The sequence below is a fragment of the Piliocolobus tephrosceles genome, chromosome 9, assembly GCF_002776525.5.
Source record: "Piliocolobus tephrosceles isolate RC106 chromosome 9, ASM277652v3, whole genome shotgun sequence".
Lineage (NCBI taxonomy): Eukaryota > Metazoa > Chordata > Mammalia > Primates > Cercopithecidae > Piliocolobus > Piliocolobus tephrosceles.
In genome coordinates, this window is record NC_045442.1 from 83,061,361 (window position 1) to 83,087,736 (window position 26,376).

At 54.9% G+C, this 26,376-nt stretch overlaps 2 protein-coding genes across 4 annotated transcripts; one reads left to right on the forward strand and one right to left on the reverse strand.

Moving 5' to 3' along the window:
• Positions 1-201: 201 nt before the first annotated feature.
• Positions 202-20,836, reverse strand: MMRN2 (multimerin 2). 2 transcript variants are annotated; one of them, XM_023226047.1, is made up of 8 exons: positions 20,603-20,736; positions 20,546-20,559; positions 9,897-10,025; positions 9,706-9,812; positions 9,524-9,604; positions 8,605-8,778; positions 6,654-8,471; positions 1,163-1,790 (listed from the first exon to the last, which is right to left on the reverse strand). In XM_023226047.1, exons 3-8 carry the CDS (start codon positions 10,004-10,006, stop codon positions 1,408-1,410), a joined length of 2,673 nt encoding a protein of 890 aa, XP_023081815.1. In that variant the 5' UTR covers positions 10,007-10,025; positions 20,546-20,559; positions 20,603-20,736; the 3' UTR covers positions 1,163-1,407. The 2 variants fall into 2 exon arrangements, with proteins under 2 accessions (XP_023081814.1, XP_023081815.1); XM_023226046.1 differs by having other exon boundaries at positions 202-1,790; positions 20,546-20,836.
• SNCG (synuclein gamma) lies at positions 18,943-26,376 on the forward strand. Of its 2 annotated transcripts, XM_023226049.2 has the most exons (7): positions 18,943-19,038; positions 19,507-19,602; positions 21,745-21,961; positions 22,801-22,842; positions 23,117-23,290; positions 25,737-25,802; positions 26,084-26,374. In XM_023226049.2, exons 3-6 carry the CDS (start codon positions 21,841-21,843, stop codon positions 25,772-25,774), a joined length of 375 nt encoding a protein of 124 aa, XP_023081817.1. In that variant the 5' UTR covers positions 18,943-19,038; positions 19,507-19,602; positions 21,745-21,840; the 3' UTR covers positions 25,775-25,802; positions 26,084-26,374. The 2 variants fall into 2 exon arrangements, with proteins under 2 accessions (XP_023081817.1, XP_023081816.1); XM_023226048.2 differs by lacking the exons at positions 18,943-19,038; positions 19,507-19,602 and having other exon boundaries at positions 21,731-21,961; positions 23,163-23,290; positions 26,084-26,376.

Below are 26,376 nucleotides of genomic sequence, written 5' to 3' on the forward strand. Positions count from 1 at the left end.
GGATCTGAATTTTTTTGAAAACCGTATGCTGGTATATTACAGGAATATACTGTATCTGTATACTGTAGAACTGAAAGCATGCTACATAACAGGGCGTGGAATAATCAAAGTCACATTTACCCACATAGTTTCACATTGTCCCATATTTTTCTACCTACTCTACCAATTATTTTTGCCCTCCAGAAGTAAATGAGGCAGAGATTTGAAGGGCATCACTTTATTCCAAATTTGATCATTATTGAGGGGGATTTTTACAGTCTACCTTCCCTCCTCCCTCAGCTGCCTCCCAGTTAGAGATGCTAACAAGAATTATGATGGTCCCAAGATACTGGAGGAAGTAAAAAAGGTGAAGGCCCTACACATTTTAGTTCACGTTTGGCATGTCTTGGCCTTTACTCTATGTAAGGCAAGGAGAAAGAGACATGAAATTTAAATTACAGGTTAATACAAATGTATTAGTCCATTTTCACACTGCTATAAAGAACTGCCCAAGACTGGGTAATTTATAAAGGAAGGAGGTTTAATTGACTCAGTTCCTCAAGGCTGGGGAGGCCTCAGGAAACTTACAATCACAGCAGATGGCAAAGAGGAACCAAGGCACATTCTTCACAAGGTGTCAGGAAGGAGAATGAACACAGGAGGAACTACCAAACACTTATAAAATCATCAGATCTCATGAGAACTCACTATCACGAGAACAGCATGGGGGAACTGCCCCAAGATCCAGTTACCTCCACCTGATCTCTCCCTTGACATGTGGGGATTATAGGGATTACAATTCAAGATGATATTTTAGGTGGGGACACAGCCAAACCATATCATACAAGGAATGACTGAAACTAAAGATACTAATTTCCTTTCCCTTAACTGGCCAGACTGTCATCTCCATTACTAATAGAGACCAAGCAGGCTGGTTTAATCCCATTGCCCTCTAGTGCTTTCCAATGTTGGCCAAAATGTTGCCTCCATTTTAAACATTCTTCCTGGGAAAGAATGTCTTTCTATCATACGATTAGGGAGAAGAGAAGAGGAAGCAAGAGAAAAGTTTAAAGTGTTGTACAGAAGTTTCCAACCACAGGAGGAGCAAAACACCAAAGAAGTTGTAGAATACAGGGTGTGGCGAAGAGTTGGAGCCCAGGCCAGGCTGTCTGAGAAGGCATGCCAAGCCAACGTTCAGGCTTCCTAGGACCATGTCCTGTCCGAAGAAGCATTCCAGTCCTTCTCATCATGGAGAAATGGCCAAGCCCCGTGCAGCTAGAGGGAGGCCACATACACCACACTGTCTTTGCAGAAGGTTTCCAGGGAAAAGACAGACCAACTGAGTGACCTCCAGCCCATCCTTGGCCAGAGCCCCAGGCCAGGGAGAGCTGGGCGAGTCTGTGGTGTCTGATCAGATTGGGGCTGGGTTCAGGTCTTAAACATTAGGAAGCCCCCAAATGCAGTGCCCGGCAGGCTTCTCTTTGTTATTGATCCCTGCGTTAACTCAAACCACACTCGTTCACCCTTCTGCAGCTCAGCCATGGCAAAGACCGTTGCTGTGCTTCCACCCCCCTGCCCAGTGGTACAGACCGGAGTCCGATGGTGACCTCCAAACACCAGCTGCCCAGTGCCTGGCCCTGGGCCAAATTCAACGCTCACTGCAAACAAGTAGACGCCACGCTCAGGGGCTCGGAAGTAGCCATGTTCAGGGAAGTAGCTGCTGCCAACGTTGATGTGCGTAGAGTTGAACTTCACTGTCTGCAGGGCAGCTGTCCCTTCTGAAAAGCTGGCATAGAAAGCCACAGGGGATCCTGAAACATGAAAGTGCTCAGTGACTCATCCCTTACGCCACTGGGTGGGAAATTAAACCCTGAGACCCGCTGTCCTCACCTTATTAGCACTGGAAATAGGTCACTATTTCTAGATAACCTAGATATTCCCAACAGCAGTGTTATTGCAGGAGCAGAGCTAGATGGCCAATTCTTAGTTTTTCACTAATTGAGAGGAAGGAAAATGCAAGTCTGTTGTCTCAGCTGATTAACATTTTAACAAAACGCTCTGTTTTTTTTTTTTTTTTTTTTTTTGAGATAGGGTCTCACTCTGTCTCCCAGGTTGGAGTGCAGTGGCAGTCATGCAGGACACTGCAGCCCCCCTGCTTTTTTTTTTTTCTCTTAGAGATGGAGTCTTACTATGTTGCCCAGGCTGATCTCAACCTCCTGGGCTCAAGTGATCCTCCAGCCTCAGCCTCCCAAAATGTTGGGCTTACAGGTGAGCCACCATGCCCAGCCACAAAGCACTTTCTTGTTTGATTCCTTTTCCTTCCACCTTCCTTGAGAGACAGTATTCCTGATTGACAAAACAGGTTGAATCCTTCACCGGCTGCCCAAGGTTACATGGTTTGTAAATGGCAGGCTGGGACGGGAACACGGGTCTCTGACTCCCAGGCCACTACTTGCTAGGAATCTTGAGATACTCAGGGGAAAGGGAGAAAATATCCATCCTCAAGGTAATAATAATGCTAACACTGGGAAGGTATTTGCAGAGCTGTGAAGGTTGGATCCTCCTGGATGTTGAAGACAGAACCTTGGAGAAAGAAGGAAAGAGCAAGTGAAGCCAGGGAAGAGAAGCCCCTTAAAGCTGGTCTTTTTTTTTTAGTTGATAAATGGTCTCTTGTTGCCCAGACTGGAGTGCATTGAGATCATGGCTCACTGCAGCCTCAACTTCCTGGGCTCAAGCAATCCTCCCACCTCAGCCTCCTGAGTAGCTGGGTCTACAAGCACGTGCCATCATGCCTAGCTAATTTTTCACTTTTTGTAGAGACAGAGTCTTGCTCTGTTGCCCAGGCTGGGCTCAAGCCGTCCTCCCACCTCAGCCCCGCAAAGTGCTGGGATTACAGGTGTGAGCTGGTCACCTTAATGTAGTTTTTCAAAATGTTGCACAGAGCCCTGAGATTACATATGGGTAAATTGAGGCCCAGAAAGGAAAAGCTTGTTGCTCCAGACCACACAACTAGTAAATTACCAAGCCTCCTGGGAGCAGACCTTGAATCTCTTGACTTCTGGTTCTCTGCAGGGAGCACTTTGGCCAGCCTTAGGACAGGAACACAGACAGAACACTGGTGCTGGGCCCATGCACGGGCAGAGGCAGAGGAAGCTGCCATGTGTGGAGGCTACACAAACAGCCAGGAAGAAGCCAGTCATGCTGCCTGACCAGCATGGTTGGGCAGGTGGGGACAGGGTCATGAGACGGCACAGGAAGGGTGAGTCCTACTTGGGTCCTGGCTGTGACACTGGCCTTGGCACCAACGAGATCATGTCTACCGTGGGGTTCCTCAACCTGCTCCCTCTGTAGGGGTTTAAAACAAGGTCCCGACTTCTTAGGTGATGAAACCAAAGCCTGTAAAGGAGCAGTTTGCTGAGCAATTACTGACTTGGCTCCCGGAATTTGAGCCTCAGCTCTTTGACTCCCAATTCAGCAAGACTTTTGAATAAAAAAATGTTGCTTTTCTCTAGTTCTGGAAGATTTTCTGAGAATTAGACAGTTGAGAATAGCTTTCCCATTTGTGTTAAGACTGTGTCAAGTCAGCTGGGAGCAGTGGTTCACGCCTGTAATCTCAGCACTTTGGGAGGCCAAGGCAGGCGGATCACCTGAGGTCGGTAGTTCGAGACCAGCCTGACCAACATGGAGAAACCCCATCTCTACTATAAATACAAAATTAGCCAGGCGTGGTGGCGCATACCTGTAATCCCAGCTACTCTGGAGGCTGAGGCATGAGAATCGCTTGAACCCGGGAAGCGGAGGTTGCGGTGAGCCGAGATGGCGCCATTGCACTCTAGCCTGGGCAACAAGAGTGAAATTCCGTTTCAAAAAAAAAAAAAAAGATTGTGCCAAGTCAGAGGCCAGCGGCTGCCTCTGCAATTCCCCTAACACCCAGCAGGTGGGTCTCTCGCCTAGCCGAAGGCAGGCCGGCCCGCAGCGCCCTCTACTGGTACTAGGCCCTTGTTCCGGCCGTTCCGTCCGGGCGCCTGCGCAGGGAGTTTCGCCGCAGAGGGAGACCCCCCCCCAACACCCCCCAACACAGCCTTTCGCCAGACAGGCCCTAAGATGTGGGAAGGGCTGTGCAAACTCAAGAGTGTGCTTCCCTGCAGGGCACACATTCAAGCCCTACAGCCTTCCTACAGACAAATAAAGGGAAATTTGGGGTGTGTGTGGGTGTGTGTGTGTGTTTGAGACAGACTCCTACTCTGTCGCCCAGGCTGGAGTGCAGTGGAGCTAACTTGGCTCACAGCAACCTCTGCCTCCCAGGTTCAAGCGATTCTCCTGCCTCAGCCTTCCAAGTAGTTGGGATTACAGGTGCCTGCCACCACACCTGGCTAATTCTTTTCTTTTTTTAGACAGAGTTTTGCTCTTCTTGCCCAGGCTGGAGTGCAGTGGCGCAATCTCGGCTAACTGTGGCCTCTGCCTCCCAGGTTCAAGTGATTCTCCTGTCTCAGCTTCCTGAGTAGCTGGGATTACAGGCGCCCACCACCACACCCGGCTAATTTTGTATTTTTAGCAGAGATGGGGTTTCACCATGTTGGCTAGGCTGGTCTCAAACTCCTGACCTCAGGTGATCCACCCGCCTCGGCCTCCCAAACTGCTGGGATTAAAGGCATGAGCCACTACGCCCAGCCTGGAAATTTGTTTTGAAGGAAAACATTTTTTTGAAATAAATATCGTCATGGTAAACACATTTCCAAACCATGAGGCAAATTCTGAAAGTCATCAGCATGTTGAAGCCTTGCACCACCACAAGAGGAAACAAGAGAGAAGTGTCAGTGTAGGTGGACACAGCCTGGACCCTGAAAATGCTGGGGAAATGGGAAAACGTTGACTGCATTCCTACATGAGGTAAGCTTCCTGCTAGGTATTTGGTAAACGCAGCAATCTTCATAACACAACTTTGACGTGGGTAGGGATTCTGCCATTTTACTGAGGAAGAAACAGACAAGTGATGCCAGAGCCTGGGTGCTTCCCACTGCTCCACATTGCCTCTTGGGCCATAGGAGGGTCAGCAGGGGCAGGGGCTACCTGGGACGGGACCTTCAACAAGGCCTTGGACTTGCCACACGCCAGACTGCACATGGCCATGGCCAAGATGGTGGCCTTGTACTTGGCCCTGTGTGTGGGTGGGGTGTGGCCACAGTTCCAAGGCCAGCCTCTGACAGAGAGAGTCACTTGAGACACAGAGCCTAGTTGTCCCCCTCCCAGGACCACACTCAGGGAGGGGATGGGAAGCTTGGTCGCACATCCCTTCAACCTCAAAGCCAGCTCCCAGGCCCAGGGCCCTGCAGGGACCAGCCATGGAGGGCTTTTTGGAGGGGAAGAACGAGCACCCTAAAGACAGTGCTCTTCTGCTGCTCACTGGCTGTGCGAGCAGGAAACTTCTGTTCGTGCCTCAGTTTCACATAAGGTGGTAGTGCTGATGAGTGTGTCACTGACCTGTTGGGATGGGTCATTGTGGTAAAGCCCAGGAAGGGGACTAGCACAGAGCGGTCAGGCAGGTTAACTGTATTTGCAGAGGGAATGAGCTCCTTATAGGGCCCATGGCTTTCCCTGTACAGTCCACTGAGGTGTGTTCCAAGATGTTAGCAGGTGCCTGAAATCTCAGACAGTACTAAACCCAATATATACTTTTTTCCCCCTCTATGTAAATACCTATGCCAAAGTTTAACTTGTAAATTAGGCACAGTAAGAGATTAATGACAATAATAAAATATAAAACAATTATAACAATATACTGCAATAAAAGTTATACGAATGTGGTTTCTCCCTCTCTCAAAATCTTATTTTACTGTACTCACCTATTTTCTCATTGTGGTTAATGCAAGAAACTGAAATCAAGGCTGGGCACATGGCTCACATCTGTAATCCTAACACTTTAGGAGGCTGAGGTGGGTAGATTGCTTGAGCCCAGGAATTTGAGACCAGCCTGGGCAACATAGCAAGACCCCATCTCTACAAAAAGTACAAAAATTAGCTAGGCATGGTGACACATGTCTGTAAGTCCCAGCTACTCTGGAGGCTGAAGTGGGAGGATCAGCTGAGCCTGGGGACATCGAGGCTGCAGTGAGCCATGATCCCACCACTGTACAACAAAGCCTGGACAACAAAGTGAGACCCATCTCAAAAAAACAAAAAAAAAAAAAACAGAAAAAAGAAACTAAAATCATGGAAAGTGAAACAGTAGCTAAGCGGGGCTGCAAGTGGCCGCAGTCCCTATCCACATTCTACCTAGATACAGTGGCTTAAACGCACATGGGAATGAAGGGGGGTGAGGTGAAGAGTTGAGATGCGGGGACTTGAGGGCTGCCCTGGCAGGGCAGGAGGTGCTCCCCTCTCTGCAGCAGGAGCAGTATGCAGCCCAGGTGTGCATGTAGCCTCCAGACTCTGCCGTTCACGGGCTATGGCACTAGCAGGTGGTTTTTGTGACTTCTCCTGTCTCCCTATAAGCCAGGTAGCTTGAGAGGCCCACACCCCTGAAAAGCAGGTGGGCCAAGGGGAAGATGGACCCAATGGGATGACCGATGGCCATGCTGTTCTCTTTCTTCCTGGCCCTCTTGGAGGCAGAAGAGCTGCCGCCAGCCCGCCCTGGCCTCCTAGACTAGTCCAGTCTCCCTGGTCCAGGAACTCACCTGTCTCCCAGAGCGCCGCGCCCAAGGCACCCGGCACAGGCCCTGTGCCGCGCGTGTCCACCAAAGGCTCCGCTTCCTTCTTGTCCCTCTTCCGGGGAGCTTCTAGGCCTTTCTGCTGCTTCTTCCCTTTCCTGCTCAGCATGGTCTGCAGCTTCCCCAGGTCCAGGCTGACGTTGGCTTCCATGAGCCCTTGGAAGTTCCCAAAGAGGCTGTGGAAGAGCCGTTGGTGCTGCTCCAAGCTGCGCTGGGTGGCGAAGAGTGCGTCTTGGAGGCCGTCAAGGGAGGCGTTGAGGGAGGCAGCCCCGGCCCCGGCCTCAGCCTCGGCCTCGCAGCACCGCCCGACACGCTTGACATCGTTGCTCAGGCGCTGGAGCTCCCGCGCCAGCCCGGCCAGGGCGGTGGTGGTGGCCTCCTCGCGGCCTGCGTCGTGGCTGGGCTCCAGGTGCTCTGCCGGCCGCGGGGGCTCCGAGGCCTGCTCCAGGGCCGCCACTCGGGCGGCCAGCTCGTCCCAGCCCAGTACCTGCTCCTGCAGCCCGCTGGCGGCGTCCTGCAGGGCCACGCGGATCTGCTCATAGGTCAGGGGCAGCGGTCCTGGCGCCTCCTCAGACATCTCCTCCAGCACCTCCTCCCCGAAGAGCGCGGCCAGCACCGCCTCGTGCCGCAGCGCGTCCTCCAGCAGGGCGGCGAAGGCGCTGTGCAGCTGGCGCACCTCGTGGCGGGCCTCGGCCGCGGCCGCCTTCAGCGCTCCCACCTCGCCATCCAGTGCCTGCACTTGGCTCCGGAGCCGCGCTGTGGCCGCCCGCGCCCGCTCGCCCTCCACTTTGTGAGCGTCCACAGCCAGCGACACGGCGTCCACGGCGCTCTGCAGGGCCTGCAGGGAGGAGCCGTCCAGCTGCCGCCGCTCGTCCAGACTCACCTGGGTCTCCTCCAGGGCACGCGTGGCGTCCCTCTGGCCCTCCCGGATGACGTCCAGGTCTAAGTAGAGCTTCTGGCAATTGCAGTCCTTCACGTACTTGATGAGGTCGGCATGGCCACCCTGCAGGTGCTGCAGCGTGAGGTTGAGCTCCAGGAGCTGCCGCTCCACCTCCTCTTTGTTCTCCTCCATGATCAGAGACTTCTCCATCAGGATCACGCGCAGCTCACGGAGCGCTGTGTGGTTCACCTGCAGCTCCTCCACCTGCCGCTCCACCTTGCTAATCTGATCGAAGGTCTCGTCTGATTCGGAGTACAGTTCCTTGATCTCATCCACGTGCCGGGTCAGGGTGGCCCTCATGTCCTCCAGGGTGTACTGCAACTCCTCCTCCCTGCGGGCCGTGGTCATGTGCAGCTCTGAGAGGTTCCTCTGCAGCTGGCCCAGCCTGGCCTGCAGGCTCTCCGGCTCAGGCCTTGCCCCAGCCTGGGGCGTTGCCAACACCAGGCTACCATTGGTGCCTGGGGCCTCCTGAGCCTTGTGCAGCCTCTTCAATTTGGTGTCCACATTGGCCTGGAGCTCTGAGATCGAACGGTGCAGGGTAAAGTGCTGGGCGTGCAGGCGATCCTCCACGTCCTGCCGCAGCTGACCCACTCTCTGAGCATTCTCCTGGACCTTGGCCTCAAATTTGGCACCAAGCTCCTGGAAGTCAGCCTTGGCCACGGCACTGTCCTGGACTCTCGAGATGGCCTGGCGGTTGGCCTCCACATTAAGAGACAGGTTTCTTATGGCCTGGGAAAGGCTGTGCAGGCTTTGGTTAAAGCTCCTCCAGATGGGGCTGAAATGCACTTGTAGGAAGGTGTCCACATGGGGTAGCAGCACCTGCTCCAAGGATCTGTCAGGGAACTCTGCAACAGACGTGTGGTGTGACACAAGCCCTGCAGGAGCAGACATTCCTCCCAGGCTGGGACCAGTGGGGTCCTCCCCTCCTCCCCTCAATGTGACCAGGTTCTTCCTCAGCCCCTAGAGCCTGCCACTCACCGTGCCCTGTTTGATTTGCTTCCATCATTGCAGCTGTGAGGTTACCAGGCAGGGCCTTCCACAGGCCTGGCAGGCTGTCTGCCACCTGGTGAACATCATTCTGGAGATCTCCCAGAAGGTGTTCCTGCTGTTCCTGTTGCACCTCAACCTCACTGATTGCTGCAGCCAGGTGGCCTAAATACACAGCAGACATAAATGTCAAGGGCTAACTCACCAGGCCTGGGATGATCACGAGGTTCAGAGAAGGATCGTTGAGGGCTGAGAGCAGGGAAGGTAGCTGCTGATGTCCTCTGAGCAGGAGCTTAGAAGCCTTAAGCCCCTGGAGGGCAAATGCATAGCAAGTGAACCCTCATCCTGCCTCCTACACCCACAGCAATCATGGTCCACTCCCCTCCTCAGCACATGCACATGGCCTCACAACTTCATTCTTGGCAGCCCTTGTCAATAAATACTTCACCACATAATGAAACTCATTTGCTTTCTCAATCTTGGGCACAGCCTTGAAGGGCCCTGCTGCAAATGATGTCTTTTGGTGGGTTTCCTGTGCTGACTCCAAGACCAAGGGCAGTATGACTTCCTGGCTCTGGTTAGGGCTATGGGGAAGGGTGAGAATGCTTTTTCCAGGCACAAGGGTTTGTGTGGTTCAGGGGACAAGGAAAGTGTCAGATGAACCAGTACTTCCCAGAAGATGGGGTGAAGGAAAAGGGTGTCTGTGCTTGGCCAGCAGGCAGCTGGGGGCCCTGTGAGCCTGGCCTTCAAGGTGGGAGGTGGTGCAGGCCACAGAGGAGGCCTTGCTGATTCTGGAGGCAAGGTTTCCCTGAAATGGCAGTGCTGTATCACAGGAGAAAGGGCCAGCTGGCTATGTGGGTCCCAGCAGCCTGCCTGCCTGTCTGCCTGCCCCTTCTGGAAAGCAACACACCAGGTTCCAAGCTGACTGGTCCATCCCCAGGTTCCTGGTGGCTGTCACTAGGATCTGCAGGCTCAGGAATTGCCATGGAATCTGCAAAAGAAAGCATTAGATATTGACCCCAGTGGTCAGAGGAGCTGCTTGACCTTGGGGATCAGAGGTCAAGTGGGGAGGGGGGCAGCAGGGAGCCCTACCGTGGTGCTCGCAGTTGGGGCCCGTGTAACCAGGGCAGCACCTCCAGGCCAAGGAGGTCAGCACCTTCTGCTTGACCTGGTACACTGGCTTGTGGGCCATGCGGTACCTGGAGGAGGAGGAGGGCTGACTCAGTGACTCCAGGGAGGGCTCGCTCCAGGCCTGGGCGAATGGCCCACCCTCCCCTACTCACATGACTTTGACTCTCTGGCAGTCTGGAGCTCCCTGCGGACATGGCTGCTGTGAGTGGACGAGGAATTTCTCTGTTTTGCAAAGAGCTAGTAAGGTGACCAGCTTGGACATCGGGTAGGGGCACCAGTTACTGGAAAACAAGCAAGAGGAGAAGGCTGCTGAGCCACGCCCAGGTCAACAGGGGGTGCCAGTGCAGAGCCGCCGGTCCCCACCTCCTGCCGGAGCAGTGCTGGGATTCTGGAATCCATTATCCTGTGAAGAGAGCCCTCTGCATGATTCATCCCTGGGCTCCAGAACAAATGTTTCACAATCCCTACCTGCAAAGAGGGCACCTGCTCTACCCCGTTCCCGAAGCCTCCCCGAGCCAGCACAGAGAGGCTGAGAAACCCACCAAAATCTAGAACGGTGAAAAGCAGCTCCAGGGTGATGACTGTTTTAGCCAACAAAACTAACAGCCAGAGTGTGGGGAAAACACCATGTGCACTGCAGCTGTCTGCATGGATTCCCTTTGGTGAGGTTAGCCGCAGAGCCAGAAAGCTCTCGCTGTTTCTCCTGCTACCAAGGTGCAGCTGGGGCTGGAGAGTCCTGCGTTCGAATCCCTCATGCGTTCTGACTGTGTGACCCCAAGTGAGGCGCTTAGTGAGCTTCTCTTTCCCTGTCTATACAATGGCGATGGTAATGCCCTCCTTTAAGTGGGCAGAGGAACACCAGGTGCCTGGCTCCTGACAAGTGTTCTGTGAACACAGCTCCACTGCCCCATTCGAACTGCCCTGGCAGCCTGCCCAGTTGCTACTTATGTGAGGGACCAGCTCCCTGGCCATGCCCATTAGGATCATTCTAGAAAGGGACTTTCAAACAGTTGTCCTAAGGAAAGGTAAGCAGCTGGGTGGAGCAGTGTCCTCTCTGGGATGGCCACCACATCAAGGTCATGCAAGGTGGTTGGAGGTCACACTCAGTATCCTGCACACTTGAGAGGTAGCCCCTCCATCCTGGCCCTTCACCAGCATGCACTGTGGTGATCCCAGGAGCGGGGGGACGCTCATGCTGACGGAGCCCCAGTTCACTGGCCCAGCGGCTGACTCCATGGGGTCAGTGGCAGTGGTCAGAGAGCCTTTCCCCAGGCAGCCAGCTCCCAGAACAGATCTCATCAAAGTGGCAAGTGGCAATGATCTCCGTGGCACAGTACAGCTCAGCTCCTCTTGGGTGCCGGGTGCTGCGCTCAAGCTCAGGGTGTGGATGTGGAGGTACAGACTTTCCCTTCAGGCTCCCCAGGGAGAGCGGCACTCTTAGAATGGGTGAGAGGTGCTAGGATCTGCAGAGACTTTTAGGAGAAGGAGCTAATGGGGCTATGTCTTAAAGCCAGAAAGTTGGATGAGGCACCGGATGTGACGGGTGCATGGGGGTGACGAAGGGGCTGCAGAAGGAGGCTGGGATGAAAGGAGAAGCCAGACCTCAGCGGAGGAGCTGGCCTATGTCCTGAGGGCATGGGAAGTCATGGAGGGGTTTCAGCAGGGAAGTGGTGTGAAAGAGCCACCCTGGTTCCTGGGTGCAGAGAGGATGGGAGGGCAAGATGTTGGCAGCTGTGTCCAGGGTCTGGGGGGAGATAATGGCAGCTTGGACTGAGTGATGGTGGACGTGGGAGAAGTGGCCACATCTGTGAGCTCTTAGAAAGCAGCGTTCAGAGGCCTTGGTGATAAAGTGACTGTCAGTGCCTGGATTTTAGTCTCTGGAGCCGGTTTTTGTCCTGGGGCCGTCAAGCACTGTCACACAGGGATATGCTGGGAAAGGCAAGGGTGGGGGATTCCAGTGACTTTTTTTTTTTTTTTCTTGTTTTTGAGACAGAGTCTTGCACTGTCGCTTGGGCTGGAGTGCAGTGGCGTGATCTCGGCCTGCTGCAACCTCCACCTCCCAGGTTCAAGCGATTCTCTTTGCCTCAGCCTCCCAAGTAGCTGGGATTACAGGTGCCCGCCACCACACCCAGCTAATTTTTTTGTATTTTCAGTACAGACGGGGTTTCCCTATGTTGGCCAGGCTGGTCTCGAACTCCTGACCTCGTGATCCACCTGCCTCAGCCTCCCAAAGTGCTGGGATTACAGGCATGAGCCACCGTGCCCAGCTGAGTGACCATATTTTGAGTGCTGAGCCCCTAGCCTGCTTTATCCTCTCAGCAGCAGACTGGAAAAGTTTCTCAGGAAAATGAGCCAGCCTAAGAGGAAAAGACCCAAAGCTGCTGACACCAGGGGTTCTCCCATAAAAATAGCCAACCAGAAGATCCTATGACAAAACCGGTCAGAAAAGGGTATCCATACACCCCAGCTTCCAGTCAGTTTCTCAGTCTTTCTCAAGTAAGCAGACATCCAAGATTTACCCGAGAAACATTGTATTCCAAAAGAGGGCCAAGTACAGTGGCGCATGCCTGTAATTCCAGCACTGTGGGAGGCTGAGGTGGGAGGATCCTTTGAGCCCAGGAGTTTGAGTCCAGCCTGCGCAACATAGTGAGACCTCATCCCTACAAAAAATTAGCCAGGTGCCTGTAGTCCCAGCTCTTCAGAAGGCTGAGGTAGGAGGATTGATTGAGCCCAGAAGTTCGAGGCTGCAGTGAGCCATGATTATGCCACTACACTTCAGCCTGGGTGCAGAGCAAGACCCTATCTCAAAAAAAAAAAAAAAAAAAAAAGAGGTCAAAGTGGGCAAACAGAAAAATACCAACTTGGACAAAAACCAAGCCTGCGTAAGGAGAAGAGAACCACTCAAACATTTGCACTAAGATTTCCAGGTTGATAAAATAAATTACTGCATCCAAGACACAAGACCAGGAAGCTATGGAAAAAAAAAAAAAAAATGAGGGGGGGATGGGAGAGGAAGGGTGAACATTCAAAGAACAAAAAAGAACTCTTGGAAATTAAAAACATAACAGTAGAAATGAAAATAAATTTAATGGAAATGTCAGAGGGTAAAGTAAAGAAATTTCCCTAAAAGAGCAAACAAAGAGATGAAAAATTGGAAAGAGAAAAGAAAAATAGAGGACCAGTCTTGCAAATGTAACATTGAAATAGTACAAATTTCAGAAAGAGAGAACAGAGGGAGGAAATCATCAATGAAAAAAAATCAGGCTGGGCATGGTGGCTCATGTCTGTAATCCCGGTATTTTGGGAAGTTGAGGCAGGAGGATCATTTGAGCTCAGGAGTTTGAGACCAGCCTGAGCAACATGGCAAGACCTCAATCTCCACAAAAAAATTGAAAAATTAGCCAGGTGTGCTGGTGTGCACCTGTAGTCCCAGCTCTTCAGATGGCTGAGGTGGAAGGGTCCTGTGAGCCCGGGAGGTTGAAGCTTCAGTGAGCTATGACAGCGCCACCGGACTCCAGCCTGAGCAAAAGAGCGAGACCTCAACAACAAACCAAAAACGTATTCCGGAAGTGAAGGACTTCAATTTCCAGATTCAAAGCAGCACCAATTACCTGCAATATGATGAAAATACACTTATATCAAAACATGTCATCATGAAATTTTAGAACTCTGGGAACAAAGATGGTCTCTATATGCTTCCAGCGAGGAAAACCAAGACAAACACACGCATACGAAATCGGTAATTGGAATGGCTTTGAATCTCTCAACAGCAATATTGGAAACTGGAACACAGTGAGGATTGCATTCAAACTACGGAAGAAACATAATTTACAACCCAGAATCCTATATCCAACCTAACTATGAATCAGTGTGGGAGTGAGAATAAAGACATTTTCAAATGACCCAGGTTTCAGAACATTTACCTCCCACATATCCCTCATCAGGAGACTACCTGATGAGCAGTGGTTTGAAATATTGCCTGCACATCAACACCATCATGCAAGCCAGATGTGGTGGCTTGCACCGGTAATCCCAGCTACTCAAGAGGCTGAGGTGGGAGAACTGCTTGAGGCCTGAAGTTCGAGATCAGCCTGGAGAACATAGTGAGACCCCACCTCAAAAAACAAAAACAAAAACAAAACAAAACAAAACAAACAAACAAACAAAAAACCATTGTGTGGCACTTTAAAAATAATAGTCTTGGGGCCGAGTGTGGTGCCTCATGCCTGTAATTCCAGCACTTTGGGAGGCCAAGGCAGAGGGGTGACTTGAGGTCAGGGGTTCCAAACCAGCCTGGCAAACATGGCAAAACCTCGTCTCCACTAAAAATACAAAAATTAGCTGGGCATGGTGGTGCACGCCTGTAATCCCAGCTACTTGGGAGGCTGAGGCAGGAGAATCACTTGAACCCGGAAGGCAGAGGTTGCAGTGAGTGGAGATTGCACCATTGCATTCCAGCCTGGGTGACAAAGCAAGACTCCATCTTAATAATAATAATAATAATAATGTCTTGGGCTAGGTGCAGTGGCTCATGCCAGTCATCCCAACACTGGGAGGCCAAAGCAGGAGGACTGCTTGAGACTAGGAATTTGAGACCAGCCTGGGCAATATAGTGAGACTTCATCTCTACAAAAATCAATAAAAAGAGGCCAGGCACAGTGGCTCATGCCTGTAATCCCAGAACTTTGGGAGGCTGAGGCAGGCAGATCACGAGGTCAGGAGTTTGAGACCAGCCTGGCCAACATAGTGACACCCTTTCTCTACTAAAGATACAAAAAATGAGCTAGGCATGATGGTGGCGCCTGTAATCCCAGCTACTTGGGAGGCTGAGGCAGGAGAATTGCTTGAACCCGGAAGATTGTGGTGAGCCAAGATCTCCAGCCTGGGTGACAGTGCGAGACTCCGTCTCAAAAATAATAATAATAATAATAATAATAATAAAAAGAAAGAAAAATAATAGTCTCCCAGACCCCCTGAGGTTAGGGCCTGAGCACCAGCATTTTAAGGCTCTCTGGGTCATTGCATGGTACACCCAGGATGCAGAACCGTGGTGCCACAGGAAACACTCCAACAAAACAACAGAGAAAATCAAGAAAGAGAAGGCACGGGATCAGGAAACAGGTTCCAACATAAAAACCAGGTGAAGGGAACCCCCAGGACGACAATGGGCTGTGGTATAAGGGCAGCAGTCCACATCGGAACATACCTGGAGGCTCTGGGATACGTATCTCCAAGAAGACGCAGCTGCTCTGACACCCGGTGTGAATGAGAGTGTAGAGAGCAGATGTGGACAACTGGCTGAGGGTGTGGAGTTGAGTTAGTGATAAAGACACGGAATAAGCAAAAGAAAAAAGCAAGACACATGAAATTTTAGAACTCTGGGAGTTCTAAATTTTTACTACAGGGAAAACAAAAAGTGTGCAAGGGGGCAAAAAATTTCACTTTAGTTCAAGGCTTAATGCTGAGCAGTACATGTGGCCCTATGAATACATGCACATGCATTTGCTTTGGGGTAGGAATGAGATCTGACTCAGAGATAATGCTATCTCCATCCCAGCTACTCGGGAGGCTGAGGCAGGAAGATCGCTTGAATCTGGGAGGTGGAGGTTGCAGTGAGCCAAGATCGCGCCATTGCACTCCAGCCTGGGCAACAAGAGTGAAACTCCGTCTCAAAAAAAAAAGATAATGCTACCTCCCAAGAAGCAGCAATGCAAGCATGTTATTTAGTGATACAGAGGTAAATGCGAAAGAATCACCTGCAAAGTTGAAAGTCACTGCCTTTGGGACCAGAGGGAGCTGGGGCTTCTGACCGTCTCAACAAGCCTTATAGAACCAGTTGACTCCTAATCAGGAGATCAAAAAATTTATTTCTAAAGGTACAGATAGTAAATATTTGACACAAGACCAGCTACATAATCTGCAAGGCCCAGTGCAAAATGAATACGTGGGGCCTCTCCTTCAAAAAGTATGAAGAATTTCAAGATGATGACACCCAGGGAGGAGCCCTCCAGAGGGCAGGGCTTTGTGTGTGACTGCACAGGTCACGTGCCGCTGATGCTGGCCATGGTTTCAGGCTTTCCAGGCCACATGAACTCTGTCCCATCTACTCAACTCTGCCATTGTACCACAAAAGCAGTCACTGACAATATGTAAATGAACCAGCCTGGCTGTGCTTGAATAAAACTTTGTTAGCAAAAAGAGGTGAGGGGCTGGATTTGGCCCACTCCCCTGCCTATGAGTATGTATAACTAATAAAAATGAAACTTTAAAAAATAAATAAAATCATTTTCATCAGGAAAAGAAAATGCAGATGAATAATCAAGAACATTTTGGAACCTGGGCACAGTGACTCATGCCTGTAATCCCAGCACTTTGGGAGGCCCAAGTGCGTGGATCGCTTGAGTCCAGGAGTTTCAGACAAGTCTGGACAACGTGGCACAACCCTGTCTCTACAAAAAATACAAAAATTAGCTGGGCGTGGTGGTGCACACCTTTAGTCCCAGCTACTTGGGAGACTGAGGTGGGAGGATTGCTTGAGCCGAGGAGGTGGAGGTCGCAGTGAGCCGATATTGAACCACTGCACTTGAGCCTGGGCAATGGAGCAAGACCCTGTCTCAAAAGAAAAAAAGAAAGAACATTTTGGAAGACAACAATGAGTAGGGCGTTTCTCTCACAACTATCAAGACTGACTCCAAAGCCAAAGGATGAAAACGATGGGTGTTGGCTCAGGATTTGATATGCCAGCCAATGGGAACAGAGACCAGGAAGGGGCCGGCGCATCTCCAAGGAATCAGTCAGCGTAAAAAGGGGCCACCTCACCATAAGGATGGAAGGAAGGAATGCTCAGTCAACACTGAAACAGAGGGCTGGGAAGGCGCTGGCCCCAGAACTCAGGAGCCACAGGTAACAGGCTTGCCTGCACAGACACCCACCTGGGGCCCCATGGAAACTCCTGGAATATGGGCTCAGTCCTAGGGAAAAATCTCTCTTAGACCAGTGGTTCTCAATGGGAGGAGAGGGGACTTTCCCCAGGTGCATTGTCACGACTCACGACTGGGCGTCTCATGGGCGGGGCCCAAAGATGCTGCCAAATACCTACAATGCACAGGACATCTCCACACCCCACAGCAAGGAATTGTCTAGTCCAAAATGTCAGTAGTGCCAGGGTTGAGAAACTCTCTCTAAACAAAGTTCCATTCCTCGCAAACCTCTGACCTACTGCAGAGGGCCTGGAAGGCCTGTGCCCCAGGCACGCCTGGCCTGGGCCAGTCTGCTAGGAGTGACCGGGACTTTCCACCTCAAGCTCCTGGAAGTGGAAACTATGCCGCCCACCCTTCCTGCCCAGGAACTTTCTCCGCTGACCTGCCCAGACCCTGGGCTTCAGCGCCGCTATTCTCTCTGCCCACACTCCCTGCCCTGGGCAGGCCCTCCCTTGGCATAGTACAGGCTGCTGGCCCAGAACCCTGGGAACATTCTTGACCTTTGCTTTGGCTTCCTCCAGCTCTTGGCAGCTTCTTGCTGGCCCTTGATGCCCATGCCCCCGGCCCACCTTGCTGAAGCGCCCAGTTTTCCCTCTGCCCCTCCATCTCAGGCTGGCTTCATCTTTGTGCCCTCCCTTGGGGAGTCCTGCTGGGTGCCCTCATCTCCCAGTGGCCAACCCAGAGTGAAAGTGGGGCTCCTCTGGCCTGGTTTGGAGCTGCCCTTGGTCTTCTGTTGCCCCAACCTGCTTCCCCACCCAGATGGGAGGGTATGTGGACTCCTTTGGAGCTTTAAATGGAAGCTGGGTGGCCTGTGCTCTCCTCTCCTCCTCCTCCTCCCTGAACCCACAGTGACCTTGAGCAAGGCACTTCCCCCGTCATTGAAATGCGAAGAAGCTGTGCCTCTGCGGCAAACAGAGCAGAGCGGGTGTTGGGGGGAAGGGGGAGGGAGCCTGTAGGTGGGGGAGGGCGCATCCATTATGCAGATTGTGTGGAATGCCTTCCCTTCCCCAGCCAGGAAACGCCCTCCCAGGGGCCCTCAAGTTTCCTTGGCAAGGAGGGCGTGTTCTCAGCAGCCTTGCTTTCTGATGCCCTGAAGCCAGCCATTAACCTGACCATTCCAGGGGAGAAACTCACAGGGTTTTGTCCTTGAGTCAGAAAAGGGCCTTGGCAGAGAAGCCCGAGGCTCTCTCAGGGGCCAGCCCAGAGCCGAGAACCCCTGAGCGTGGTTCTGGAATCTTCAGCTCTGGCCAGTGGGGGCTCTTCCCTGTTGATGCCAAGGGCTCTGTGCCCGGCAGGGATCAGGCATGGGGGTGAGGATGGGAGAGGAACAAGTGCAAAAGGTGCATCGTGGCTTGTGTTCCGCCCTGCTCCTGTGTGACCTCTAGCCATATGCTGGACTCCTCTGGGCCACAAGCTCCCAGCTGGGAAAATCCCAAGTCTCCTCGTGTGAGGGTCAGGAGAAGCCTGAGGCTGGTGACTGGGGCCAACCAGCCTGCTGGCAGCAGCATCCCCCACACGGTCACCCTCTTGGGGGGACAGGACAGAGAATGCCTGGGTGGGCTCCGGCTCTCACTGTCACGTAGGAGCTCTGTGGCCCTGGGCGGCATCCCCACCCCCTGAGCTGTCACAGCAATGTGATAGATAGGACACCTTGCCTGGGGCTCAGCACGGTCCCTACCGCAGACTGAGTTCCACTGGGACAGCAAATCCTGGGTCTGAGGCGCCCACATTCTAGACATCCCTGAGTCAGGGCACAGAAAGAGCCTTGTCCTCCCAGAGTCCTAATGCTCAGGCTGCCGACTCCCTGGGCTGGGCCCCTCAGGGTCCCTGGCAACCTAAGAAGCAGTTAACCCCTTCACCTCTCCACCGCAGGGAAGTCTGAGGACATGGTGGTTCTATTCAAGCTTTTCCTTGCAAAGGGTTTTATTGGGGCCTGCATCCAGGGTCCAGCCTAGCCCTGGGGCTCTGGAAACATGTGAGCGGCAAAGGCAGGGCAGAATGCCTGACTCTGGCAGCCGTGCCTCCTTGTGATGGTGTCAGTGTCACCACCCCTGCTAGTGGAACCCAATCTGCCTCCCCTTCCCCTGCTGCAGGGACGGGGACTGGAGCACGCTTCCGCCTCCCTGGTCACAGGAGCACGGGAAGCAATCAGCCCAGGAAGCCGTGGCGTTTCCTTCCTTTCTCACCAGCCCATCCGGGCTTGTTGAGAGAGCACGGGCTTGTCCTGTGGAGACTGCAGCTTCTGGATGTGGGAAGGAGAGCCTTGCAGGCAGGGGGCTTCCAGGCTTGGGACACCTGGGCATTCCTGGTCCAGGTACATGCACCCTCCCACTCTGAGAACCCCCAGAGAAGGACTGCAGGGCCCCTGCAGGGCTGCCCGTCAGCAGTTCCCCGACCCTCACTCCTTGGGGCTAAGGGAGCAATGTCTCCCACAACCAAGACCCCGGGGAGGAAGAGGAGCAGCTCCCTCCTCCCTCCTGTCCACCGGGTCCCCCCATCCTCCCTTTCATCAAAAGGAGGAAGGTGGCCTGAGACTCAGGAGTGGAGCTTCCTTGATGCTGAAATCAGAGCAGAGTGTCTGGATCCACCCTGCCCCTGCCCTGCACCCCCTCCCCGCCCCACCACTGAGAATCACCTGCACTTCCCAGCCCTGAGCAGAGTTGGTGGCAGGCTGGAATGAGGTTTTTCCATGGCCAGCTGCTCAGCCACTGCTCCCCACACCACTGCCACCAGCCCCTCACTAAGGGGCCTCTTGCCCTTCCCTGGTCAAATCCATTTTCAGGAAAGGACCCAACAAACCTGCAATTCAGAAGCCAAATGAGACCTCTCCCAGGCAGGTCCGCTCTGCGATGGCGACTCTCATACACCTCATAGAAGTGTAAGTTGGCCCCCCTCACTCCCTACATCCATGTAGATGCCCTTAGCCAAACAGGTCTGGTGTGCGGGGGCAGGAGGGTGGGGGTAGGAGCATCTGGGGGTTGGGGCTGGCTCCGAGTGCTGCAAAGAGTTGACTATGAGCTCTGGAGTCAGATTCAGATCTTGCTCCTTAGCTGTGTGACCTTGGGCAAGCCCCTCAGCCTCTCTGAGCCGCAGGCTCCTCCTCTGTAAGTGGGGATGTTGGAGGGATGAACTGAGATACACATGGCAAGGTGCCTGGCCCCGAGACTAGCCCCGTAAACAGCACGTGCTGCTCTGACTGAGGGGCAGTTGGAGATGAGGGGGGACTTACAGGCCCAATACCTCATCAGCAGGAGGGACCCTGGCCCTGTACAAATACAATGTTGGAAAGCTGTGTTCTGGGTCCAGTTGCAAGACCATCCTGCCCACTTGCGGGGTCGCTGAGGCAGAGCTCCCCGGATTACGCTGTGGAGAGCAGGGTGCCCTCTCTGCTCACTGCTGGGCACTCAGTCAGGTCCCCAGGGAACTCAGATCAAAATCTGAGGGCAGCCTTGCTGGGTCTCAGCTTTCAGAATTGATTTCTTTCGAAGAACAGGAGGCATGGCCAGGCCAGCTGGCAATGGCTTCAGCCACAGTCCCCCAGTGCCCCATGCTGGGTGATTGATGGTAGGAGCTGTGCCTCCCCGCCAGCCCCCAAGCCCCATTCCCTGCCATGGCTCCGACAGGGAACTCCCTGTCATTCTTAGGTGGATCCTGAAACACCCAGTCCAGGCTAGACTTGTTCAGCCTCACAGCTGGCCCAGGAGATAGCTACGATTAGCCCATTTCACAGATGGGAGGTGAGGTCTAGAGAGGCTCTGCTCTAGCTAAGCTGGGACTCAGATCCTACTCCATGACCTCTGCCAAGGTCCAGGCCCTCTTACCGTCCAACGGGGTCCTTGCCGGTGTCCTCAACCTCTGCCCTCCAGACCCCAGGTAGCCTGGAGCTCTGCAGATCCGAGAGCCTAGTACTGGGAGCCTGGGCCCATACCCCCAGCAGCCCCCAGCCCAGGGGGCCCCCAAGGCTGAACAGCAAGCTCAGGATCATCTTGGCGGTGGGGCAGGCTCAGCTCACACTCAGCCTTGGCAAGTGGCTCCAGAAACTGCTAGTGACGTTGTCTTCAAGTTAAATCTCAGGAGGAAAAGAAAATATGAGGACAACAAAGAGAGGAAGTGGCCTGGGCCGGCCTACCCGGTGGGTCTTGTCCTGCCCCCCAACCACCCTGGCTGGCCCCCACAGGCGCTGCCAACCACACAAGCCAGTTCCTATCCTGGAGGACTTGGCTCAGGGGACTCTGGGAATGTGGTAGGCACAGCGGGTGGCCCCACCAAACGCATCCTTATGGGAACCTGCTCCCTGGGAGCCATGAAAAGAGCATGGACTTCGAGGTGGGGCCACAGGAAGTGGTCAGGTCCATCTCGGGGGACCTGCTGCCCATCCACACTGCTGGCCGGGAAATGGGGGGCACTTCATGCCTCCTCAGCACTTTCAGCTCAGAGAAGGGAAGGGACTATTCTGGGGTCACACAGCATGCAGCCAGAGGCCAGGACATGAGGAAGTCCTTCATTTCCCCACCCCCACCCACTTCAGATCCTCCAACCAGGGTCTAGCGGCATCCAGGATGTTGGTGGGTAGCTGCACAGCACAGGCCGCGGGAGGTTGGCCACTCTCACCTGACAGGCCTATGTGGAGCCTTGACCCCTAACTGGGATGCTGGGGGACATTGACCAAGGCGCCTCCCCTCTCTGTGCCCGTCTGTCCAGTTGTAGCATAGACACAGCGCCCCCGGGGCCAAGAGCAGCCAGCTAGAGCTACCCCCATGGGTGGGCAGGGCAGCAAATGAATGAGGGACAGGGATGGGTCGGGAGGTGGCTAGCCCCCCCCCCAGCCCCTGGAGGGCACGGGGCAGGAGAGCTGGGCTGAGCCAGCAGGAGCCCAGGGAGCCTGGTCTCTGCCTTCCTATCCTGGAGGAAGGTGAGGCCGAGCCTCCTTCCCTCCCTCCTTCTCTCCCTGCCCCCACTGCACGCGGGGCTGGCTGGGCTCCAGCTGGCCTCCGCATCAATATTTCATCGGCGTCAATAGGAGGCAGCGGGGACAGCCGCTGCGGCAGCACTCGAGCCAGCTCCAGCCCGCAGCTCGCAGGGAGATCCTGCAGCAGCCCAACCCTGCACACCCACCATGGATGTCTTCAAGAAGGGCTTCTCCATCGCCAAGGAGGGCGTGGTGGGTGCGGTGGAGAAGACCAAGCAGGGGGTGACAGAAGCAGCTGAGAAGACCAAGGAGGGGGTCATGTATGTGGGTAAGTGGGGCATGGCAGGGTGGGACAGTGTGGTGGCCAGAGGATGAGGTGCCCAGTTACCTTCGCCAGACCCTACTCCCCAGCCGTAGGGAGGCATTTTGGGAGGGGGTGAGGTCCTGGCTATTAAGGTGGGGTCTCCAGACCCTGGAGCACCCACAATGCCCTGTGCACACCTACGTGTGTTTGTCTCTGGCCTCCTCGGGGCCTCTGGGTGTCAGAGACCACAGACAGGGCTGGCTACCTGTCTGTGCATGCACAAAGACATGCCCAAGCACACCAGCCTACCCTGAGCCTAGAGCCCCTGAAGCTATGAGCAGCCTGTGCTCAGGTGGCCCCCACCCTCTCCACACGGGAGCGACTGCAGCCAGGCCACGGATCCCCGGATCCCCACCCTCCCCAGAGAGAAGGGGTGGGCTGGGGGATGAGACCTAGGCTCAGTGTTCCCTCCCCCGCATCCTCTCCTGGCACTCTCCGGAGGAGGAAGGGGAGGTCAAACCAATGACTCAGCTCTGGCCCGTCCTGTTGCTGCTTCTGAGGCCCGGCCACACCCAGGCAGGGGCTGGACCCTGGGTCTAGTCAGTGTCCCTACCTCAGGCCTGCTCTCTCTTGTCCCCCACCTTCTGTCCTGTCCCCTTGCCATCCATCCACTTCTTCCAGACACAGCAGGAAGAGGCTCTCTGAAGGGGCTACTGGCCCACAGACACCATCCTCACTCCCCCCGCCCCGCCCCGGCCCCCACTGCCGACCCTGCAGCTTGTCCAGCTGTTCTGTTGTGTTTGTCCTGACCACCCACAACACCTGGAGTGGGGTCTGGGCTGACGGCTCCATTTCCTCCCCAGGAACCAAGACCAAGGAGAATGTTGTACAGAGCGTGACCTCAGGTGAGGAGCCTCAGGGCCAAGGGACACGTGGGGGCTGGGACCCCTTGGGCTCCTGCATTCTAGTGCTTGGGCTCAAACCTAGAGTCCTGCCTTACCCCCAACTGGGGTCCCAAGCCCTGCAGACCCTTGCAGATCATGAGGCTAAACTAGGGTGGGTGTCTCCTTAGCCCCACCAGCATCAGAGGTGCCCTGGAGTCTGAGGGAGCAGGGGAGGGTCCCAGCAGAGCCAGGGCTCTGAGCTCCTGGTAAGGGGCTGCGAGCCTGACTCCAGCAGGCCTGCCTGGGGGCTGGGGCGGAGGCCAGTCAGCGTCCTCCCGCAGTGGCCGAGAAGACCAAGGAGCAGGCCAACGCCGTGAGCGAGGCTGTGGTGAGCAGCGTCAACACTGTGGCCGCCAAGACCGTGGAGGAGGCAGAGAACATCGCCCTCACCTCTGGGGTGGTGCGCAAGGTGAGCCCCGGCCCTCAGACGCTCAGTCCTCTCCTGGGCCCAGAGAGGCTGCTGGGTAGAGGCGGCATCACTCCACTCCACACCCCAGGAAACGTGACGGGGGCTGGGGCTGGCTTCAGTTTCAGCACCGAGCACGGTGGGGTCCGTGTTTGCTGTTCGACCTGCATTCGGGTCTGGAATCCCCACAACCACCCCATCGAGGGGACTTGGGGGCCCATCTTATAGACAAGGAAAGTGAGGCTCAAAACCACTCTTTCTGGACGGCTCTCAGCATTTAGGAGACACCACATTTTATAAGTGAAAACAGGGTCCCATATGGTGACAGACAGCCTCCCGGGCAGTGGTCACCAGGCCGGGGGCTGAGTCGCACTCTCCCCGCCCCCAGGGCCCAGCTTCCCTCCCTGCGCTGGGCGGGGCAGCTGCCTCCTGCTGGGAGCCTCAGGGAAGCAGCGTCCCCTGGTGGTGGGAAAGCAGTGCTGGTTCCGACCCTACCCTGTGCAGCTGCCTTTGTGTATGTGTGTGTGCACTTGTGTTAAGTGAGCATGCGGGTGCATTTGTGTGCGAATGTGTGGGTGTACATGTGTGTGAATGTACACATGTGTGTGCGGCCCAATAGCAGACAGCACAGGAGCAGTGGTGCGCTCCCCAGGGACGGGTGTCTGCTGGGTGAGTTGTCCCAGCACCTGAGACACAGCAAGCTCTGCTTTATGCATCGTACGCTTATTAGTTCGTTTAATAGACACAAAATCCCATGAGACGGTGTGGAAACTAAGGCCCAGAGAGATTAATGTGCCTAAGGTCCCATGGCTAGTTCATGTGAGCTTGGAATTCCCCTGAGCAGCCTGTACTCTGAGAGACCCTGTGGCAGTGTAGGTGCTGGCCTGGGCTAGGATTCCAGCCTGGGGGTGGGGTGGGGGAGCAGCGTCCAGCTCTCCTACCTGCTGCAGACCTCCTAGGTGGTGGAGTCTGAGGCTCCCAGCACTGAGAACCCCTGCATTGGGAGTGGGTGGGTGGAAGGGTGGGGGCTGCCCTACTCCTCTTGGCTCTGCGGCAATGCCTAGGTGTCTGCTTCCAGGGCCAGCACAGGGTCTCCATGTCCTTGGAGCTGGCAGCTGCTCCCTCTCCTAGTTTCCCTTCCTCGTTGTATGACCTCGAGAAGTGAAGGAACCTCTTTGGGCCTCCATGTCCTCATCTGCAAGATAGGGGTGAGAGTGTCAGTCTCCCTGGGCTGTGTGATGAGGTAGGGCCATGACCTCCATGAAGCGATTCTCCTGGTCTATGTGAGCACCCAGCAGAGGAAGGTGACCATCATCATCATCATCATCATCATCATGGGTCCTGGGCAGAATACACAGAGCCCCAGGAGGCCCCTCCCTCCTCACCCCCAGCAAAAGAGACGCTGGGGTGAGGGTGCCCGGGCATTCCTAGTGAATCCTGGAGCAGGGCTAGTGAGCCCTTGGAGTCACCTCAAGGGAGACTCATTTCCTGGTGACACCCAAAAACCAGTCATGACTCATCTCCCAGTGAACTGTGAAAGGCCTCAGCAGGGACTATCTAGCCGCTCATGCCCTTGGCCTCATGATCAGCCTTAGGGTGGCAGGACTCAGCAGGTGGCCACCTGCCCTGCCCCTGGAGAGCCTGGCCGACTCCAGCCAGCACAGCACTGCCCTTTTGTGCCCCACTCAGTCAAGGGGCAGGATGGCCCTGGGGCAACACAGAGGTGACAGGATACCCCCCACCAGAGGCAGGTGCTGAGGCCAGAGTGCAGGCCAATCACCAGTGTGGTCCTACATACCCAGCTGTCATGATCTCTCACGCAAGTGTCTGGCTGGCATGGAGTGCAGGAGATAGGAGAAGATGGGAAGTGGGAGAGGATTGTGTAACCTCTGCTGGCCCTGACCAGCCTGAGCGCAGAGCCTGTCCAGGAGGCAAGGAGAGGGACCCATGCTCCTCGGGACTGAAGTGGACCTGGAGCAAGCCTGATCTGATGCCGACACACCCCACCACTTTGAGCTCGAAGGCCCTGAGCTGCATGCCAAGCCTGCCTGGCCTCAGAGTCCCTATGTGAACACCAATCGGCCTTCCTTGTAGGGCTACTGAGGTCAGACCTGGGGCTTCAGGGGCCTCTGCCTACTCTCACCCCCACTCCACCCCACCCAGGTTCCTCATCAATGAAGCCCACCTAGGGGCTTCCCAGAGACTGGGGACCAGCTTGAGGGGTGAAGCTGGGCTCCAGGGTACTTGGTGCCTCTGGAAGGCAACATCAGACAGAGCCCCAGATATTGTCTGAACTGCACACCCCCAACACCTCCAGCCCCTCCAAGTACAAGGCCATGAGGGGCCTCTGCTCCTCCTTGAGGCGGGGGAAGACAAGGCCCTGGTTGCAGGGCAGCTAGGGGTCTCTGCATTCTCTGCATGGTCTCATGCCCCATTTTGTCTCCTACAGGAGGACTTGAAGCCATCTGCCCCCCAACAGGAGGGTGAGGCAGCCAAAGAGGAAGTGGCAGAGGAGGTAGGAGCTGGGCTTCTGGGGTCTACCATGGGGGGGGTCCTGGGTAGAGACCCCATCCCCCACAGACTCACTGCTTCCCTCCTGGGCTCCCAGGGCCCACCAGACCTTCCGCAGCCCCCACAGGGATTGTGGGCAGGGCTAACCCTGAACCTGAGTGGGAGATCCCCCCACGGATGACCCCTCAGGCATGAGGCACAGGGGACAACCTTTCCCAGCCGACTCAGGGTGGCCCATTAGGGCTGGGGCCCGGAGCTGGGCGTGCAGGTCATTCTCTCTCCCAGGCCCAGAGTGGGGGAGACTAAGGGCTACAGGCCAGCACGGACGCCCTGAGGAGCGCTCCTCTGCCTTGGACACCATCCCCTCCTAGCACAAGGAGTGCCCGCCTTGAGTGACCTGCGGCTGCCCACGCTCCTGCCCTCGTCCCTGGCCACCCGTGGCCCGTCCACCTGTGCTGCTGCACCGACCTCACTGCCCTCCCTCGGCCCCGCCCGCCCTCTGGTCCTTCTGACCCCACATGTGCTGCTGTGATTTTTTCTTTTTAATGATTCCAAATAAAAGTTGAGCCCACTCCTGC